At 38.4% G+C, this 21187-nt stretch overlaps 1 protein-coding gene across 2 annotated transcripts in view; it reads left to right on the top strand.

Annotated features, from left to right (window-relative positions):
* Nucleotides 1-20801, top strand: part of FUT8 (fucosyltransferase 8) — a 91538-nt gene extending 70737 nt beyond the window's left edge. For both annotated transcript variants that reach the window (XM_035114093.2, XM_060274168.1), the window contains exons 7-10: nt 8323-8569; nt 10699-10875; nt 11449-11599; nt 18846-20801. In XM_035114093.2, the coding sequence (XP_034969984.2) occupies nt 8323-8569; nt 10699-10875; nt 11449-11599; nt 18846-19163 (893 nt within the window). In that variant the 3' untranslated portion in view covers nt 19164-20801. The remainder of the gene's footprint in view (nt 1-8322; nt 8570-10698; nt 10876-11448; nt 11600-18845) is intronic.
* The last annotated feature ends 386 nt before the right edge of the window (nt 20802-21187 follow it).

Raw genomic sequence — 21187 nt, 5'->3', positions numbered from 1 at the left:
ATTATTATTATTATTATTATTATTATCACAATTAAGTTTGAAGAGGAATGAAACACTTTTCCATTAGTGCTCAATAATAGTGGTCTAATTGTTCCATGGAAAAACTAAAACTTGTTCCATGACAATTAATGGATATTAATGGAGTGGATAATTGACTCGATTGTATTTTTCAGCTGCTGCTCAGGATGCATGTAACTTTTTAAATATATATATATATCCACTGCAGAAACGTGTACTCCCAACCTGATTATCTGAACCCTCAAAGGATTTCTTAAAATCATCTAAAATTTCTTTGTTTGCTTACCTGAATGCAATTGGATGCATGTTTAATCAGGACTATGTGGGGCTTCAGCTACTGCCAGACCCGAACCCAACCCTGTGTTGGTCTGACATAGTCAAAACAAAATAAAAAAATTCCTTCCAGTAGCACCTTAGAGACCAACTAAGTTTGTCATTCGTATGAGCTTTCGTGTGCATGCACACTTCTTGTAATAGTTTCGCCACCAGCTCATAGGTCCTTGCACTGCAGCATGAGCTGAGAGAAGGCTCCTAGCTCAAGGCCTCCAGCTGTGCTTTATTTAATAGGCAGCCAGGCCCAAAACAGGCAGAGGGGGAAATTGGACAGTTCTAAAAGATTTGTCTGAGGGACGCTGGTGCCACTGTGGGTTAAACCACAGAGCTTAGGGCTTGCCGATCAGAAAGTTGGCAGTTCGAATCCCTGCGACGGGGTGAGCTCCCGTTGCTCGGTCCCAGCTCCTGCCAACCTAGCAGTTCAAAAGCATGTCAAAGTGCAAGTAGATAAATAGGTACCGCTACTACGGGAAGGTAAATGGCGTTTCTGTGTGCTACTCTGGTTCGCCAGAAGCGGCTTTGTCATGCTGGCCACATGACCTGGAAGCTGTACACCGGCTCCCTCGGCCAATAACGCGAGATGAGCACACAACCCCAGAGTCGGTCACGACTGGACCTAATGGTCAGGGATCCCTTTACCTTTTAAAAAGATTTGTCTAGTTGCACTTTGTCTAGGTGATTTGTCTAGGTGATGGAAAAGTGACTGTCAGTATGAAAAGCAAATTACATAGTTCTGACTCTCCAAGAACTCCAGACCCTGACCAAACAAATTTATTTCTCCTCTTTCTCCTAAATACTCTGGGCAGACTCCACTGCTACTCTCCACAGGGTATTCACCAGTATTTATAATATGATGGATAATTCTAGAACATGGAGACACCTTTCCTGACAAGTCACATGAAGTTGTCAATGTCATAATAAGGATGGTGAGGCCAGAAATATCCAATATGACATTCTTAACAGGGACCTTATTGGGGGAAAGCTACATGAAAGGTCTGTGTCTGGTATCATCCTAGCACAAATTGCTGAATTTGAGCTTCAGAAAGAAAGAAATCTACCTAGATTAATGAGAGTCAACCACATTTTGACCCCAAAGAGGCACTTAGGAAGTATGAGTTCTCCACTCTCTGAAGATCCCTCTTCACTCTAAATGGAAACAAGCTCTTCTTACCAGTCAAGTACAGTATCAGCCATGTCTTAACACAACCACCACCACTACCACACACATTCCAAGTTCTGAGGATTCTCTCCCATGGTGTGTAGGCTATTAAATGTCATGGAATGTGCTCCCTGAGCAAGAAAACTTTTATGTGCACATAAAGACATGTGCTGAAGTGGTATGTGCTTTGCACACAAATTGTAATTGCATCCACTGAGCAGCTCTAAATTTTCCTGGCTTCCTGTAGCACTCTGCCAACCCAGATGTAATGTTAGGTTAGTTTGATTTGGAAGTTTAAAGACTGTGGCTTAATGTCAGTTTACTAATCAGGACCTCAAACCAAATTTGGATTTAATGGCAAACTGCAGTTTAATTAAACCAGAATAATTATAAGAGGAAAAGAGGGGCATCTCACTTGTTCCCAACTCCCATCATCCCCTGACTGATGGTTAGGTTGGCTGAGGTTGATAGAAGTTGTGGTCCCACAACATATGGAGGGCCACAGTTTTACCAGCCTTACTTAAGCATGGTTTAGTGTGATGGGCAAACAAGATCAGTTACCTGGATAACTTTATTCTAGAATTCATTTCTGTGATAGCAGATGCTATTTAGCCCCTAGTCCAAATAAGTTTTAAAAAGTGAGGAATTTCACATTTAACACTTTTCAAAGTGGGAGAACATTGTGGATTCCTTGTTGTCCATAGTGTATGTGTGCATACACCTTTCCTATCCCACTGTAGCTTCTGGTTAAGTCTGCATTTAGGAAAACTAGATTTGTCCTCCCTGGAGGAAGATGAACACTGGTTCTAAAAATGTGTGTGTGGCTGCTGCAGCTGTCTATTTGCCATTCTCCATGGCATCACTTGTGCCAAGCAGTACATCTCTATTCCCTCCCATTATCCCATACCCACATACATAGAACCATTTTGCAGTTGTTTGAATAAGGTCAGTAAGTTCATATATGCAACTTAGCTGCCCTTCTTTTTTCAATAGCACTATCTCTTTGAGCCATTTTGCACTGACAAAGGGTTGCACTGGAGCTAGGGTTTTATTTATTTTATTTTTAGAGCAAGCAAGTACATCTAATGTATTTCAGAATGAATGAATATTACCCCTTTGGTCTACTTCTGGGCTATAGATTGAGGTCTAGCCCATGCCTTTGCAGTGTTGTTCCCATGTTTTCTCTCATCTTGTCTTGGAGTTGATAGGGCTGGGAAGGAATTTGACTCTGCATTCACACAACTTGGTGCTGCAGAATTTAGCAGTGTCTTTCTTGGTTATTTGGTTATGTTGTCCTATAATTTTGCAAGCATTAGACTCCATGTTTGTTTATTATTATTATTATTATTATTATTATTATTATTATTAAGTTACTACCTTATGGGATATTGGGTGTCAGTTCAAGAGCTGTCTCAGAGGGACTAGCATGCCTACCACATCCATATTCTTAGTGATGGCGTATGCCCTATTGCAGACCTGGACTTGCCTTCCACCCATTTATGTTTTCCCCAGCAAGTGAATTGGTGATTTTGTCAGTAAGCAGCTTGGCTGTCAGTGATCCTTGCCCTATGCCATGTCAAACTATGTAAGTTGTAACCAATAAAGTTGTAGCTGTTTTAACCCATTTTCTGTATTGGTATATTTCTTTTCCAATTTGTGGAGCAATTATTTGCAAATATTTTTTGAGTTTTCAGTTTCTATCTTAATTATTTCCAACAGTAGGCATGGTGAGAAATATACTAAAGTTAAATTGTTTCTTTCAGAACATCCAATTGGGAATGTGTCTCATTAGACGAGTCCATCTCTGCATTAAATCAATTATTTCGATATTTACAAAGTATGATAAATTATTTCTAGTATCTTCTGTTTAAGATTTAATTTTCCTTTTCATGTTAATGTGGCATAATGAATATGTGTTATTTCTGAAAGGCCGGTGTTTTTTCTTTTTCATTTTTCATTATCTGCCCAAGAATAAATGATTCTGGAAGTATGCTATTTTTCAGATAATCATTTATGGGTCTGCTAAGTGAAGAAATCTTAGTAATATTTGCCAGGCAGTAAATCACCCCTTTAAATGAGTACTTTTATATTGGCAGTTTTTTAGATGTGGTAATTTAGTGTGTTTCATTTGTGTAGTACAATAGTCAGTTATTATTTTGGTGCTAGCAGAAGTTTCACATGCAGCTCTTTGGGGCTCCTTGTTAAGTATATTGTACTTTTGATTGTACTACTCTCCATATAGAGTAACAATGAAGCAGCTCAGGCCTTCAGCATCTATAAGGATGTTGGGCAGATCAGTTGAAAACAGTGTTTCGAATGGATTTCCTTCTGGTCCCCCCCCCAGTTGACCCCTCTCATGGTATGGATTCTTCTTATGGGTGCTTTTAACCTTAGTTGTCTACAACATAAATATTTTTTTTTAAAAAAAATGCACACATGATGTGTATACATATTGATTTGCCATGTACATTTAGATGTCCACTGATGCATATTTGCCACTGTCCCAATGGGTGCATCATTGTTTTTCTTTTTTCTGAAGTATTTAATTATGTAAGTTGTTTATTCCTAGACTACGTATATCCACTACGGCTGGAATCCTAAACATGTCTAATCAGAACTCAGTTGGACTTGTTTCTTTGCGGTTAGGATTGCAGCCTTAATCTGCTTCTTATTGTGAATTTTAAAACCCAGTGGAATGCATTGTTCATTATTGTTTTCATATGGAAATAAGTTACGCTTTTTGTTACATGTAGACTTTATCTGTGTTCCTCAGTTAAAAGTCTAAGCCTCTTTGTCAAAGTGAGTGGAACCACCAAGATTTGGCTGCTCAGTTTGACCACCCACCTGCCCTTTAAACATTTGTTTTGTTTTTTCATTTAATAGCATCCAAACCAATGGAACACATAATTCATTGTTGTTCTTTTTCCACATGGCAAGAATGCATTGGCACTAAAAAGGATTTAAAGCTGCTAATCATGAATTAGCTTGAACATTATGCTTCTGCATACCCATACAGTGGTACCTTGGTTCTCAGACTTAATCCGTTCCAGAATTCCGTTCCAAAACCAAAGCGTTCCTAAACCAAGGCGCACTTTCCCATGGAAAGTAATGCAAAATGGATTAATCCATTCCTGACTTTAAAAAACAACCCCTAAAACAGCAAGTTAACATGAATTTTATTATCTAACAAGACCATTGATCCATAAAATGAAAGCAATAAACAATGTACTGCAGTCACACAATCAATCAATCAATAGCTGAACTGGGTTCCACATAGTCACAAAAACAAAACAAAAACTCAAAATAAATAGCAAAAACAGACAGACCTCAGTGTAACACTCAAAACGGAAGCGTGACACTCAAATCGGAAGTGTAACACTAAAAAATGGAGCACGTTCGGCTTCCAAAAAAAGTTCGCAAACCGGAACACTTACTTCCGGGTTTCCAGTGTTTGGGTTCAAAGTTGTTTGAGTACCAAGGCATTTGAGAACCAAGGTACCACTGTATATGACTACTTTCTGTATAAAATACAAATTTATGAAATAAGATGTTGCAATAAATAGAACTTGTATGTAGCTAAGCTAGCAAGAGAGACTGCAACTGTAACTCCACTTACCTGGGAGCAAGCCCCATTGAACTGAATGGTACTTCCTTCTCAATATACTTGGATAGAACTGCAGCCATAGGTGACTTTGTGATGTGTCGTTAGCCAGTTCATTAACTTTGCCACCTTTGTAGCAAAATCCATTATTCTTGTGGCATCTTAGCCACAAGAATAACTGATTTTGCTACAAAAGAGGCCTACCCCCTCTGGAAAGTCACTAACTTTGAAAGATAACACACAGGGAAAGTAATTGATTTGTAAATATATTTTGACTGCTGAGAGTTGCATGTTTCCTGTGTGCTATGATATATATGAAAAAATATGTATATTTCTACACCAGAGGATGACAAAACTGAAGAAAAACTTTGGCAAAATAAACCAATTGCCATGGAATGGAAAATACCAGATCAAAGTGTGAATGAATGTTGGAATGGATTGAGGCATGTTCAAACATCTCTGCTTGTACACCAAATTTAGCTTTACAGTGGTACCTCGGTTTATGAACACAATTGGTTCCGGAAGTCTGTTCATAAACTGAAGCGAACTTTCCCATTGAAAGTAATGGAAAGTGGATCAAGCTGTTCCAGACGGTCCGCGGAGTACTTAAACTGAAGCGTTCATAAACTGAAGCGAACTTTCCCTTTGAAAGTAATGGAAAGTGGATTAATCCGTTCCAGACGGGTCCACGGAGTACTCAACCTGAAGCGTACTTAACCCGAAGCATGGGTGTAATTGGTTCCGGAAGTCTGTTCATAAACCGAAGCGTTCATAAACTGAAGCGAACTTTCCCATTGAAAGTAATGGAAAGTGAATTAATCCGTTCCAGATGGGTCCGTGGCATTCGTAAACCGAAAATTCATAAACCGAGGTGTTCATAAACCGAGGTTCCACTGTATATTGTTGCTGAAAATAAGGCATGATGTCCCCAGCTTTGCTTACTGTCAAGTGTCCTCTGCTGCTGGTATGTCTTGTGTTTTTGTCCTCAAGACGCTTGCACACCCATGAAGTTCTCATACTGTGAGAAATTGAATCAGTATTATTTGGCTTCCTTGATGTTAAGTCCCGAAATAGCACTCAAGGACCAAAGAGACAGATGAAGACTGAGGAGTGATTACAGTGATTCAGAAACACTTTGGAGGATTGGAGTATGTAGCAGTTATCCTACTGTATGCAAAATGTAGAAGGTTTTCGTTTTGATTACATCAAAAGAAGGCTTAAGAGAAATCCTTAATTGTTTAGATATAGCCGTCATCCATGGGGTGTCCCCCCCCCCCAGAATAAGCACATTTATCTTACATTCAGAAAGTGGTAACATTTTGATTTTTGAATTACGGTACCATTTTATTTTACTTTAAGTGAACCTTCCTTGGAAATCAGTTGTTGAGACCAGAGTTAAATAACCTTCATCTACGGAAATAACTCATCTTTTAGAATTAGATTTTTTGTGTGCGCATGCGCGCGCACAAACATGCATACTGTGTATTATCAATCAAATAGTGTGTTAATGCATTGAATTTGCAACATTTCAGTTATTTTGTTGTTAGGGAATGTTCAGTTCATTCTTTACAATTTCTTATTGCGCACTACTATTAGCATCACTTCTCTCATGTAATTATTTCCATTCTTCTTTTCATGTGAGAATTCCAAATCTAATTATTATTCATTAAATTTAATTGTGTGTGTGTGTCTACACACACACACACACACACACACACTGCATCATTCTGCCTCACTTATAAATTAGTCCTTTCTTCACAAATCTCTAATAGAGGTGCTTTCACATGCTTTTCAACTAAATTGATTATATTTTTCTTTAATCAATATTTTGTTGATATTACAGCAGCAGCTAGTGAAGACCATTCTTATAATTTTGCAGAAATTGTCATTGGATCTTTTCCAATTGTTTTCACCATCTAGGTGCAATATTCAGTTTTAAATTGTGTCTACAAACTACAATACATGTGTCGGAATCGGATCCACCATCAAAATGTCTATAAAGTGTGTGTTGGAGGGGGGAGTTCAAAACATATTGGGGTGAGCTGGAGAAATGCCAAAACCTTTCCCTGCCTGTGCTTTGTCTCCACTTACCTCCCACTTGCTTCTCTTTTGTGGACCCAAAGTAACTCTTGCAGAGAAGAAAACTGCTGCGGGGGTATGTTTTAGGGGGAGAAAACTTTGACACACAATAGAATCATGAAATTGTAGAGTTGGAAAGGATCCAAAGGGTCATCTAGTTCTTGCAGTGCAGAAATATCAACTAAAACTTCCATGACAGATGGTCGTCCAACCTCGGCTTAAAAACCTCCAATGAAGGAGGGAGTTTGTTCTGCTGTTGAACAGCTCTTACCATCAGAATCCCCCCCATATGTTTAGTTGGAATCTCCTTTCTTGTAACTTGAAGCCATTGGTTTTGGTCCTACCCTCCAGAGGAGAAAGCAAGCTTGTGCCATCTTCCATGTGACACCCTTTGATATTATCATGTTGATCAGCAAGCTCTAAATGAATCTGCTAACCATCATTGCCAGATATATACAACATTTTACATAAGTTCTTGAACAATGGGTACGGATGAACTGGTTAAATGGTCATTTAGTTTGCAAGCAATCTAGAATATTTATTGTGTTCTCAAATATATCTGATGTTGCTGCTGAATCATTTGCCAGAACTCTGAAATATTGCAGGTGCTACATGCAAGATATTAATAAGAATGGGTGGTTGGGAGTGGGTGGTTTTCAGCTGGGAAATGAGGGCAACAATAAGTTCTACATTTTGTGATCCAGCCTTTCTTCAGTAATATTTGTCAGGCAAGTCACTTGGAAATCTTCTATTTTGTCGCCTTCATTTTAGTATGCCCATACCAACATTCCATGTGGTCATAAACCCCAGACTTGTTCAGATACTGTAAATTGAATTGTGGAACCTGCTCTTTCTTTGGCACCTCTGCCAGGCTTATGAAAGTTGTCTAAACTCCAATGAACTTCTACCAGGGATGAGTGATTTTGTTCTGCAAAATAATATCGGTAGTGCTTTTCTGTCACCTTATTTTTGTTTGTATATATTCTTACATACATTATTTCTTTTATACTTAATCTGGTGATTTATCAAACAAGAAAACATTGTGTGTTTGGTAAAAATGATCTCCTGTTTGGTTGTATGGAAAGCTATGTATCTGTTTTTGAAGTATTAACTAATACTGTATCTTTTATAGGTGAGGCAAATGATAAAGAGGTTCAAGTAATAGAGCTACCCATAGTTGACAGTCTACACCCGCGACCTCCATATTTGCCATTGGCTATCCCAGAAGACTTGGCTGACAGGCTGATTCGTGTCCATGGGGATCCTGCAGTGTGGTGGGTCTCACAGTTTGTCAAATACCTGATCCGTCCACAGCCTTGGTTAGAAAAGGAAATAGAAGAATCTACAAGGAAACTTGGCTTTAAACATCCAGTTATTGGGTAAGATATTTTATTATGCACTACGACTACAATCCTAGCCAGATCCCTATTCATGCTTACTCCTATATTGAAATAAGTAGGACTTCTGAGTAAACAAGAACATTTCACCACCTTTAGAATTCATTTTCACACAGAAGGCTGTGAAACACTTCTTGGAAAGTCATAACTCAAAATGCATTGTGACTAAAGGATGCTGTCCTAAACCTATTTTGCTACTTTATTATTTTAATGCATGAAGTCAGCAGCCCTCCTGTGTTGGTCATCAGAACCTAGTACTCTGAGATAAACTGCTTCTGAATGTGGGTGCTCTGTTTGCCCATTGATAGTCCTGTCCTTCATGAGTTTGTCTAATCCTTTGAAAGAACTTCCTAAGAGAGAGAGAGAACTTTTTTTTCTCACTGTCTATAACAGTGGTGGAGAACTTCTGGCCTGCAGGCCTAATTAGGCCTACCAGTCCTTCTGATTTGACTGTTTTTGCCAAGCCATGGCCATCTACCCTGCCACTGACATTTTGTGCAGGGCAGGTAAAGCTGTGGTTGAGCTGAAAGACTTTTCATCTGCATCTGCAAAGCCCCATGAATAGTGCTGTGGAAGTGCCAACAATCAGCTGATCCTCCAGGATCAGTACAGTACTATGCAAAAAATGGGTCACCTGGCAAAAAAATGGGTCACCTGGCATCATTGTAATGACAGTTACATATTTTGTTGTAGAAATGTAGGCTCCTGCCCACCCTTGCTTGGTTTAGATATGAAAGGAGAAGGCATACTTAATACTTTTATAAGATTTCTGTGACTTATGCTTACACCCAGTTGAAGACTAAATTAAAATCACAATAGAAATAATTAAAATCATAATAGAAATAAATTAAGCAACAAAGAAGACATGACATATTTAAAAAAAGATGAAGTCCTCAATGCAGATCCTTATCTAAAGTGATGCAGCAAAGCCTGTTGGTACAGAAAGTTTTCACTGACCTGCAGAAAATGGCAAAAGAGGGTGCTACTTGAACCTCAAGGGATAAAGTGTTTCATAATCTAGGTGCAGCCACAGAAAAGGTTCTGAATAAGCATTTTCCTGTCCCTGTCATATCTAATTTGGCACTAATGGTCTTAATAATGTTTGGATACAGTGCACCAAGAGTTCAGTGTATGGAATTGCTCTCTAAAAATTAGTGTAATTCTTGTTCCACCTTTTTACATACTAATATTGTTATCCATCTACAATAGCTCCTTGGGTTTCAGAACTCAGCCACTTGCATAATATTGGTTATATATTTGACTTATAACTTATTAACATACTTAAAATAAGACACTTCTAGTTTGAATCTATTCCTATCATTCAGTCATCAGTTTTGTGGGGAAATGAACAAGATGTTAAAGAAAATTGAAGTTTAATAGGGGACTTTTCAGTAAACATTTCTTCTTGTTTGTTTTTATATTCCACCCTTCAGTCTTGAGGTGGATGACAGACAGCATCAGCTAGTTTAAACAAGACAGGGCACAATTAAAGCCATAATTGAAACCACAGAATCGCAATCAAATCAGCAGCAGTAAGTAACTATAGTACTACCCCAATAAAAGACAGCTTCCTTTCCAGAAACCCTGGAGAAAATTAATTTTACTCCAGTGTTTTAGTTCAGCAGGCATGTTTTAGTATGGATGAAACTAGAGAAGCGAAATGCCTTAAGAACCCTCTTGACAAATACATATTTAAGATAAATGCAGTGTCTTTTCACACAAGGTTAAATTCTGTGAGCTGGCAACTAAATTTTAAGCTACTGGTTTTGTGTGTAAAAGGAGGCCATGCTGACCATGTGGAACATTAGTACCTTGAAGGTATTTGCAAAATCATAATGCTGTGATTCTACTGTGACATGTGTAAAATATATTGGCATTTGGCCTCCAACTATCTATTTGGTTTTCAAGGATCTTTACTTCTCTCCACCCACCCTCAGCCATGTAACTAATCCAAGCCCTTGCTCTGTGGTTTTTGACAAATTTATTCTGAAAATAATATATATTCTAATGCCAATTTATTTTACAGTCCGTTCTAATGAAAGTGAAGGACAAACAACCAAAAAACAAACAAACCCTGATCAAGAGAAATGTTTGTTTGCTTTTCTTTGCAGTATTCATGTCCGAAGAACAGACAAAGTGGGAACTGAAGCAGCATTTCATCCCATTGAAGAATATATGGTACATGTTGAAGAACGTTTCCAACTTCTCTCCCGCAGAATGCATATTGACAAAAAACGAGTCTATTTGGCTACAGATGATCCTTCATTATTGCAAGAGGCAAAATCTAAGTAAGACCATATTATTGTACATAGTGATTTTACATGAAGTGCGGCTATTTAAACAAACAGCATATTTACTTTCAATGTCTATATGAATACCTGTGTTCGAAACTATTTGATAATAGCTATAACTGCTGAGCTTTATATACATACTTCCAAAACAGGTATGGTAGAACAAGGCTCCACTAATAGTACCGTAATTCTTATGAGATACAGCTGAAAGCTTCCAATTTGTTCTTGAATTTGCAGGTCGATTATGACATACATGAGTCATGGGTTTCTGTTTACAAGAAGTGGATAAAAATCCTGCAAAATTGGCATAGCAAACTGCTAAGAGGTGAAAAAAATCTGTTTAATTTAAAAGTGTGGTATCCAATTAACAAGTCCTGTCAGTGCACGAATTTCCACTTGTGCAGCAAAGCGGCGGCGTCCCCCGTCCCCCCGAACAGATTTAGAAGGTACTTGAGGGGAGGCGGAAGTTCCATTGCACAAGCAAAAATCCTTGCACTGATGGGATGTACTACTTTGGATGCAACCTCCAAAACTGAATGCTGATATTTGTGGTGCATTTTCCCCCTGCAGGTATCCAAATTATGAGTTTATTAGTGACAACTCCATTTCGTGGTCAGCGGGTCTCCATAATCGGTACACAGAAAACTCTCTACGGGGTGTTATTCTGGATATACACTTTTTGTCTCAGGCAGACTTCCTTGTCTGCACATTTTCTTCACAGGTAAGGTGGTACACATTATAAAGTTCTGTATATCAGTACACCAGTAGCACAATATAAACATGAATGGCTATAGTACTTAGTGGTTTCCTATAACCAATAGTAGTACTATGAAACAAAATTTTAAAATTCCTTCCAGTAGCACCTTAGAGACCAACTAAGTTTGTCATTGGTATGAGCTTTCGTGTGCATGCACACTTCTTCAAATACCTGATAAAAGCTCATATGGGACGCGGGTGGTGCTTGGGACGCGGGTGGCACTGTGGGTTAAACCACAGAGCCTAGAGCTTGCTGATCAGGTGGTCAGCGGTTCGAATCCCCGCGACGGGGTGAGCTCCCATTGCTCTGTCCCAGCTCCTGCCAACCTAGCAGTTCGAAAGCACCTCAAAGTGCAAGTAGATAAATAGGTACCGCTACAGCGGGAACGTAAACAGCGTTTCCGTGTGCTGCTCTGGTTCACCAGAAGCGGCTTTGTCATGCTGGCCACATGACCTGGAAGCTTTACACCGGCTCCCTCGGCCAATAACACGAGATGAGCGCCGCAACCCCAGAGTCGGTCACAACTGGACCTAATGGTCAGGGGTCCCTTTACCTTTAATGTGCTACTGGAAGGAATTTTTAAATTTTGTTTCGACTACGTCAGACCAACACGGCCACCTACCTGTAACTAGTAGTACAATGAAATGCTTGAAATATACAAGCATTACTAATGCCTTAAAATTATTCTCTTTCATAACATGCAGAAAATCAATGCAAAACTAACATCCCTAAAAACAAGAGCAAAACTACTACTGTATTTAAAAAAGGAAACCACAGCAATGTGTAGCTCTGCTTGTTACATCTCAGAAATAATGAGCTGCATTCAGACATGCCCTTTGACATACAGAAGGAGGAAGAGGAAGCAATTTTAGCTGATCCCCAAGTCGCCTCCCATGATGTTCTGGAAAGTCCCCACCCTTCCAGAGCAGGTTGCGAGAATTGGAGGAAGAGTCAGCAAAAAATAATTCCCCCCCCCCTCTTCCTGTAAGTGTGTCACATTAGTGGAACTAGTTTGCATAATGACACTGGATCCAATCCATGGTTTGTTTCATGAAAATATAGTAAGTTTAAGAGAAGTGATTGGAAGTTAAAACTCTGCCCCTTTGAAAAAGATGAACATGGGGAGCAATGGTAGAGAGATTTGTTGGCATTTTTTTGTCTTGAGAGACAGTGGAAGTGTGTCTTGGAGGTAGTAGTGAAATCAAATTGTTGGAAGGTTGCAGCACCTGCTGTAGAGGAGATATATGGGAGATACATCAAAAGAAATGTAAATGATAAACAATGTGAACATTTGGTAGAAAAAAGTATTATGTCAGAACATTGGAACTCAGTGGATATCTGGCTGCAATTGATTTTCTATTGGTTTAGGACAAACAAAAGGGTATACTTTTTTCAAACAACTTGGTTATTAACTGGAAGACTATATTGCCAGATGTGGTGATGGCTGCTAATTAACCTTAAAGGGATAATCACATTCATGAAGAGGATAGTGTTGATTATTATTTTTGGATCATCTGTCTTCGGAGGTATATTGCCTCTGGGGACAAACATTAGGAGATGGCTTTCTCAGTCACATAGTGTTTGAGAACTTGCTAGTGACATCTTAATGTCACTAATGGAGACCGCTAAATAGCCTAAATGAACCAATCTAGCAGTTCTAAGAAGTCTACCTTGAAGAGTGAACATCAAACCAAGTGCTGTGCTCTTATCTTGAGCTGTTAAATACCAGCGATAGATTGTTTTAAAACAGTTTACAAATTTCCCTTCAATATTTAAGGGTTTGTATTTTAATTGATTTTTTTTTTTGATTTGCACATATAACAAGGGGGGAAAGAGAAAGAGATGAAATAAAATTAAAGAACAAAATGAAGAAAAAGAAGAGAAAAATAATGATAAATAATAATGGCCTATCACTATTAGTATTATTTGTATATTATTATTGACCCAAATTTGAGAGTTTCTTTAATATAGGATTGCTCCATCAACAGGATTGCCAATAAAAATATTTTCATAGCGGTCCTTGCTATCTTACGCGCTTTTGAGTTTTATTCCCCAGCTTTTCCCAGTTCCTTAGTTCCTTGTTTCCAGGGCCACTTTTTATTTATTTATTAGATCTATATAGATTTATATTCTTTCCTTAAGCTTTGTTTCCCTTTTACTTTCTTTCAGATTCTTCCTCACTCGGTTGCCTATTCTGTATCCTCCCTTCAGCCTCTTTCTTGTGGCCGCCCCATGTTAGGTTTTTACTCTCTTCCAAACTGACAGTTTTCCTTTCTGTCAGAAGGTGGACTGCAGACTATTTGATTTTTTCCCCACGCAACAGAATATTCTTTTTCACCATTTTAGTATCAGAGGATTAATTCCCATGACAGCAATGCAATATATATTTAAAACTTTCTCAGTAGTTTTACGGTGTTCCCCATCTACTGCAGTACCTGGAACAATGTGGATTAGCTACCTGCATTGATGGTTTTTAAATTGCCCTTTTCTGCAGAGAATTTGCCTTGATAGTTAAGCATGATGGAAGAGATTATAGGATTATAAAATATTGCAAGCCTTTTCAGGTATGCTGTTCAAGTATATGCTGAAGAGTTGTACTTTTTATAATCAAGAAGTGAACAATATGCACTACAAAGCATTAAACTGTTTTTAAAGACTGACATTTTGACAAACCATTTCTTAACTTCATTCAAGGCAAAAATGTAACAAATGCCTCTTTCACTGTGAATGTTCCATGGTTAGCCTTTTAATTATGAACCCAGAAAGTATTCTGTTGCACATAAATCTTTGCTACAGTATTCATTTCTTCAGGTTTGGAACTATAAAGTACTGTTACTTTACCGTTCATATCTTTCATCTGTATATTTTATAACATTTCCATTAAGTGAAAAAAGTATCTGATCAATTCTTATGGTATTCATAAATCCTCTTAAATGCGTTAGCTTTTTATATTTTTCATTGTATTGTATTGTGTAATTCTTGTATTGTGTATTACCTTGGAGGTCAGGAGTTGGGATGTAATTCAAATTAAAATATTAGATTTTGAAAGTAGAAATAGGTGGGGTTTTTTAAAAAAAACTATATCCAGTTGCCTTTATTGCTGCAAAGTTTTTTCACACATAAGCTGAGGTCTGCAAATGCCAGTGGTGTGAGGATAGGTGGGGATAGCAGACCAACATTTGGTGATGTGCAACAATTTTACCAGTTTAGAACAGGAGTCTAAAATTCTTGAACCTCACTCAACAGTGTGCCTCATAGTATAATAGGATAAAAAATAAACATATATTAATTTCCCTATGAACAAGGAGATTCCAGAAGTGAAATAAGCACATGAAGATTACACCCAATACTACAACTTTCTACCTTAGTAGTACTTGCTTTTCAACTCAAATAGCAACTTAGTATGAGAACAGATAATCAAATATCAAGTGGCACCAGTTGTTGTGAACTGTAGTGACTATATTGGTGAAGAAACACCTACGTTTATTCATAGCTAGGAGAACACTGAATTTTGTTAATAATTAAACCATTCCAATTTCGGTTTTGTTGCTTACTTTAGTACCGATTGTATTGTTTCTTCAGTTGATGATTGACCAGATTTGCTAATGAGGCAAGGCTTTTTAATGTTTGTGGATTTGAAATAAACTTGATTAAAAAAGAAAAGTATGTTATAGAATCGTAGAATTGGAATCATCATGAAAGTTGTAGTGGTCGAGAAAGTCAGCCAGCAATACCATTCTGTACTTGCATGAAAAGATATAGTTGAGCATCATAGAAATCTGCATATATGTGAGTCTTAAGGCTGTTTTCCACATGTCACTTTAGCAGCAGCATAACATGTGACTAAGGAAACTTCGAGTGTGGCTACAGCCCTTTCCCCAATCATTAGTTTCAGACTGTTATCTAATAATTCATTCCCAGATACTTTATGATTGGGTTAGAGGTATAGAAAGTCAATGTCAAATTATGGACAAGTCAGCCATTCTTCCTGGAGAACTTAGGCTGGGCAATATCTGGTTTTCAACATCATGATTTCTGTCTGCAGTGGCGGGGGGCTTTGTTGGACCTCCCTCCAGGGGCAGAGGATCCCTCCAAACCTCCCTGCAGCAGCAGAGGGTGCGCTGTGCTTCCCCGCTGCAGCAGAGGGCTTTGTCATGCCTCCCCACGGCAGCCGAAGGTCCAGCCATACCTCCCCATGGTGGTGGTGCACTGTGCTTCCCCGCAGCAGCCGAGGCCTTGATGAAGCTCCCTGTGGTGGTGGAGAGCCTTAAGATGTAAGGAAGTAGTACATTTAATAAAAATATTAAATAAGCTTCCATATATCATATTTAATATATTTTCAACTGATTTATGAGTGGTTTAAGTGATTTACTAGTCAAGTTGCATCTGCTTCCCCACTCAGAGGTCTAAGTGGAATCTGTGCATGAACCCACTGAGTTCAAACTTACTTCTACCTTCCTGGGAGTAAGTCCCATTGAATTCCATAGGGCTTGCTTGTGAGTAGACACACATTTGCTTTCACTGCTTACCAAAAAACACCCTCCCCATCATTCTCACATAGTATCCAACCTCCCATTTCAGCATAAGGCAGCCAGCTAAATCTTCTCCCCTGCCCCCACCCTCATCCCACCAAACTCTTCCTTTTTATCAAAGGGAGGGCAAGCAAGCAAGCAGATAGCTTCCTTTGAATTAAAAAAACACCCTTCCTTTTAATATGGAGGAAAGCTATTTAGGGGGGACCAACAACATAAACACCCCCATAAAATAGAAAATAAAAACTCTTCCCCCTCTCTTTTTCACTGGTGAGGGAAGAAAGAAGTGTTTTCCAGTTTACTTTGCCTCTTTGATTGTCTAGGCATGGGGGATCCCTCTTAGATTGTTAGCAGGCTCTGCTGAAATCTAAGTGGAAAGCTTGTGCGCTGCTCTGGTTCGCCAGAAGCAGCTTTGTCATGCTGGCCACATGACCCGGAAGCTGTCTGCGGACAAACGCTGGCTCCCTCGGCCTATAGAGCGAGATGAGCGCCGCAACCCCAGAGTCAGACATGACTGGACCTGATGGTCAGGGGTCCCTTTACCTTTAAGTGGAAAGCTACAGGTGAAGCTGAAAGAGTTTGCTGGTTTGTGTGAGGGCATATCTTCATTATCATTAGGAGGGAGGAGGGAGAGAGCAAACAAAGCTGGAGACATGTGCCTGCAAATAATCTGCAAAGTATTAGTCAGTTGAGCTACCCCCTGGAAAGCTGTTAAGTTTCTACCTTTTGTTCACCAGTATATTGTCTTTTTGAAAAACTCATCACAATGTTATTTCAATACCGGTATTCAACAATATGGCAATTTATTGCACAGCCCTACTCCCAACCAGATTGGATAAAACAAAACTTAAGCTATATTAATGTGTCCAGGTCTGTGTCCCTTTTCACTGAATATGTTGCTTATTCTGTCTAGAATTGGTCACAGACTATGCAAAATGTGGAAAAGCTCACCTGCTTTCTTGTGCAATTCCTATTTTTTTTCAATGGGCCTTGTGTTCACAAGTGGATCATGCCCATATTTTGTGACTTTGAGGACAAGTCCTTCCATTTTAAACATATCTGAAAATAAACAGTGTGCTTTCAAAGGTCCTTTTCCTGTGTACAAGGATTTTTTAAATTTATCAAATAGATGTTTTAAAAAGCTACAAGAAATTTAAATACCATTCATCTTAATATCAATGAGACCTAATAATATCAGGAAAGATGATGGCTTTGCTTCTGCCTTGTAAATAAAAATGAGCAGAAATGGCTTAATTAATAGATAAGGCTGCAGTGTTTGTTTTTTTAAGGTGAAAAAAAGTTACCCACTTCTAATTTTAGAGTGTCAAACCTCTCTTGATTATAACGAGACACCTGTTATACCTAAAAGAGATACTGGCCTTCAGCCTTAGTGGTAGCATATTTGGTAATTGTTGTGGACACAGAACTGTGGCTTCAGAGTGAAGCAGTCAGAAATAGTGTTTAGTAATTCATATATGCATTAAAGTATTAACAGTTATTACTGTTTTTAGGAATAGATGATGAGAGAATGTGTAAATCTGAGATTTTGATAAATGGCTGTGCTTTAAGTTTATTAAATGGGATACATGTTTGATCACTCTAGATTTGAATTTATTTTGTTTACCTACTATCCATCTACCTCTTTTATTAAAACATTTATCACCACTCCTGGCCACCTTCTACAGCATACAGAGGAAATAAAAAATTGGTGATTGGACCAATTTTTCTTTCCGTGCTCTCTGGCACTTGTATACTATTCATTTTTCATTTCCTTTTTCCTTCTGCTACTCTGCTTTGGACTTGATATTCATATTCCATTTAATCGATTTAGTGGCAACTCTGAAAACCAAGAGGGTTTCACATTGCTCTGAAGGTCATGAGATTATAAGTCATTCTAATATTCTCCAATTATCCAGAGCCTTGGGCCTGATGCCAAGACATTCCTATCTTCAGTTCTAAGAGGGCTTGTACTTAAGCCTGACAGCTTTGGAGTTGCTGAAGGATATCACTGCCAAGCAAGATCATAGTCAGAAGGTTGTCTAGATGCCTTGGGCCAATTTTAAGGAGGTTCCACAGACTAATACTAAGAATTTGAATTTGATCCAGTGAAGACCCAGTGTAGTAAATGTCCTTTGGGCTTCTAGTAGGTTCTGAAGTTTCTTACAGAGGATGAGTCACTGTTTTTTATTTAATTAAAACTTTTTTTAAGGTTCAGTAAGTCAGGCTTGGGGCTTATAATATAAACTGCTGTAGTGTGAGTTGCTCAGTGGTAGAGCTCATGCTTTGCGTGCAAAAAGTCTGAGTTCAAGACAACAAAGTAGGTGCATCCAATTAAGTTATACTGACTAGGCCCATTGAGATTTGTCATCTCTACTAATTTCAGTGGGTCTGAGTATGATTAACGTTGGATACAACCCAAAATGCCTTTATCTCATTCTCCAGATGTAAGCAAATTAAAATTACTTTAAATTGAATGTTTTAAAAGAGTTCTGTAAAACATTATACAAGGATTAACATTGTTGCATTCTGTTGCTAATTGCTTAATGTTGAAGTAATATGCTTTATGAATGATTGGAGAAGAAAGAAAGTTGGACAAGATACACTTCTGTAAGGAATACTTAACTGATGTACTGTAATGCTGTTTGCTAATTAGTGCTTTTTGTTACTACTTTCCCTAGGTTTGTCGAGTTGCCTATGAAATAATGCAGACATTGCATCCAGATGCATCAGCCTTTTTTCACTCTTTAGATGATATCTATTATTTTGGGGGACAAAATGCCCATAACCAGCTTGCCATTTATGCTCATCATCCCCGAACTGCTGATGAAATTCCTATGGAACCTGGAGATATAATTGGTGTTGCTGGAAACCACTGGGATGGTTACTCCAAAGGCGTCAATAGAAAATTAGGAAAAACAGGCTTATACCCCTCCTACAAAGTAAAAGAGAAAATTGAGACAGTCAAGTACCCCACATATCCAGAGGCTGACAAATAAAGACAAGCAGGACAACTTGCAGTAACACTCACTTTGAAGCTATTTCAACCAACCATACTGTTGGCTTTTGTGGGATATGAATTTGCATTTTAACATACAGTTAAAATGAAAGCCTTTTATCATTCGGACTGGATATACAGCTTGGAACAATTCAGCGGGCCATGGTTTGGACTTCTTTTGTTACATGCACTTGCACTCATGCACACTGATACACATTCAACAGGGAACCTGTTGTTTTATACTGTTTGTCTCTTTGAGGACATGTCCCTCCCATGAGTCATATATGAGCCTTGGGCTCAGTTCTTTGCCATTAATAGACTATAATAAGACTTTTAACACTGCTGCATTGTGTAATTTGAGTGACATGAGCATATTTTGTATGTGCAGAATTTAAAACATGGTGCCTCTCTTTGAAAGATCCAGTGACCTTTTAGAAGAGCCATGCCTAGTTCTGTTGATGGGTAAGAGTTGTACTTGCCTTTAACTGATGATGTTGTTATGACCACTGAATATGCTCCAACCAACAGATTCAAAACTCAGTCTAGACCTTTCTTTATAGGAGTTTTGTTAGCAATTTCATTGATTAGTTCATCTCATCATTAATAAAGAGTACATCCAACAATAAAATAATTGTCTGGTAGGAACTTTTGTAAAACAATGCCATGAACAGATTCTTTGGTACTGTTTCTGGGCATTGTCTTTGATAACAAAAATAAATTCAAAAAAGAAGTAGCCGGAGTTATACAAGTAATTTGATTTTAAAATTTGGAAGAACCGACAAGGGTATGTATTTCCAGATCCTTGATCTCTTTATTTGGAAAATTATCTGTGATGAAATTTGATAACATTTCGGATTTTTTTCTGGTGTTCTCAATCAGCAGGAAACTGCCAGTCAAGACTTTATTTCTTTCTTGACCAAGTGACAAGACTGCAGCCTGTTGGCCTCTGAATAATAAAAATTTAAAAAACAAGTGAGTGCAGTTGCACACAAACAATCTCTCTTACCTCTCCTGTAGTATTTCTTTTCAATTTTTCTTTATGGCCACAACACAAGATCAGCCATGGGTGAAACTACTGTTGGTATAAGTCTTTGCATATAAAAGGCCACAGGTTCAATCCCTGGTGCCTTTAGGTAGGGCTGGGTAAGACTCCTGCATGAAACCAAGGTAAGCTGCTACCAGTATATGCCAACAATACTGAATGAGGTGGGCCAATGGTCTGACTTGGTGTGCGGAAACTTCCTGTGTTGCAGGAGGTTGGACTAGATGATCCTCCGGGTCCCTTCCAACTCTATGATTCTCCTGCCCAGGCATTTATTCTCTCAAGGGTTGTTACGTGTTTATATCACATTAGCCTTGCTAAGTGTTTCTTGCTAAAAAATTTGTCATACTGAACAACTTGACACAATTTTTTCCAGTGAACTGATAAGAGCTCCTAGCAGTTAATGAAATACAAAAACTTAAGCACATAAGCAAGCAATTCATTTCTATGGGATGGTGGGAGTTGAAACACTTGAGTACTACAATGAACATATTTGTTATAAAAATACTTGTTTATTAATGTTCAATAATCTGTCTGTTGACAGATGCATGGTGTATCCATAGCCATACCTCTTTTCTTTTCAAGCTGACATAGAACCGACCTTGAAAATTTTATAGTGCTTGTAATAGTTCAGTGTTCTTTTCTCCCTTAAATCACAATAATGTTCAGAACCTGAATATCTCTTTTATGTTCTTACTTTTAGGCTGAGCTACACAAGCTGCTACTTTTCTGTTCCTGGTTCTGGTTTGTGCAGTTGGCCACTGTGTAGCAACCTGCTCAACTTCATTCCTAATAATGTGAAAAGCACAATGGAATCCTAGGTCTTAATTCAAATAACTCAAGACAACTGTTGCATATGGTTAAAGCTTGGGCCAGACTTGAAGTTTCTGTGCAAACAGCAGGGCTAATGGAAATGGAGATAGTCAATGCTAACATATTTTCCTATGAAGATATGAATAACTTTTAACATCAGTTGCTCCAGT

The sequence above is a fragment of the Zootoca vivipara genome, chromosome 1, assembly GCF_963506605.1.
Source record: "Zootoca vivipara chromosome 1, rZooViv1.1, whole genome shotgun sequence".
Classification (NCBI taxonomy): domain Eukaryota; kingdom Metazoa; phylum Chordata; class Lepidosauria; order Squamata; family Lacertidae; genus Zootoca; species Zootoca vivipara.
This window is presented reverse-complemented; position numbering and strand designations above follow the sequence as displayed.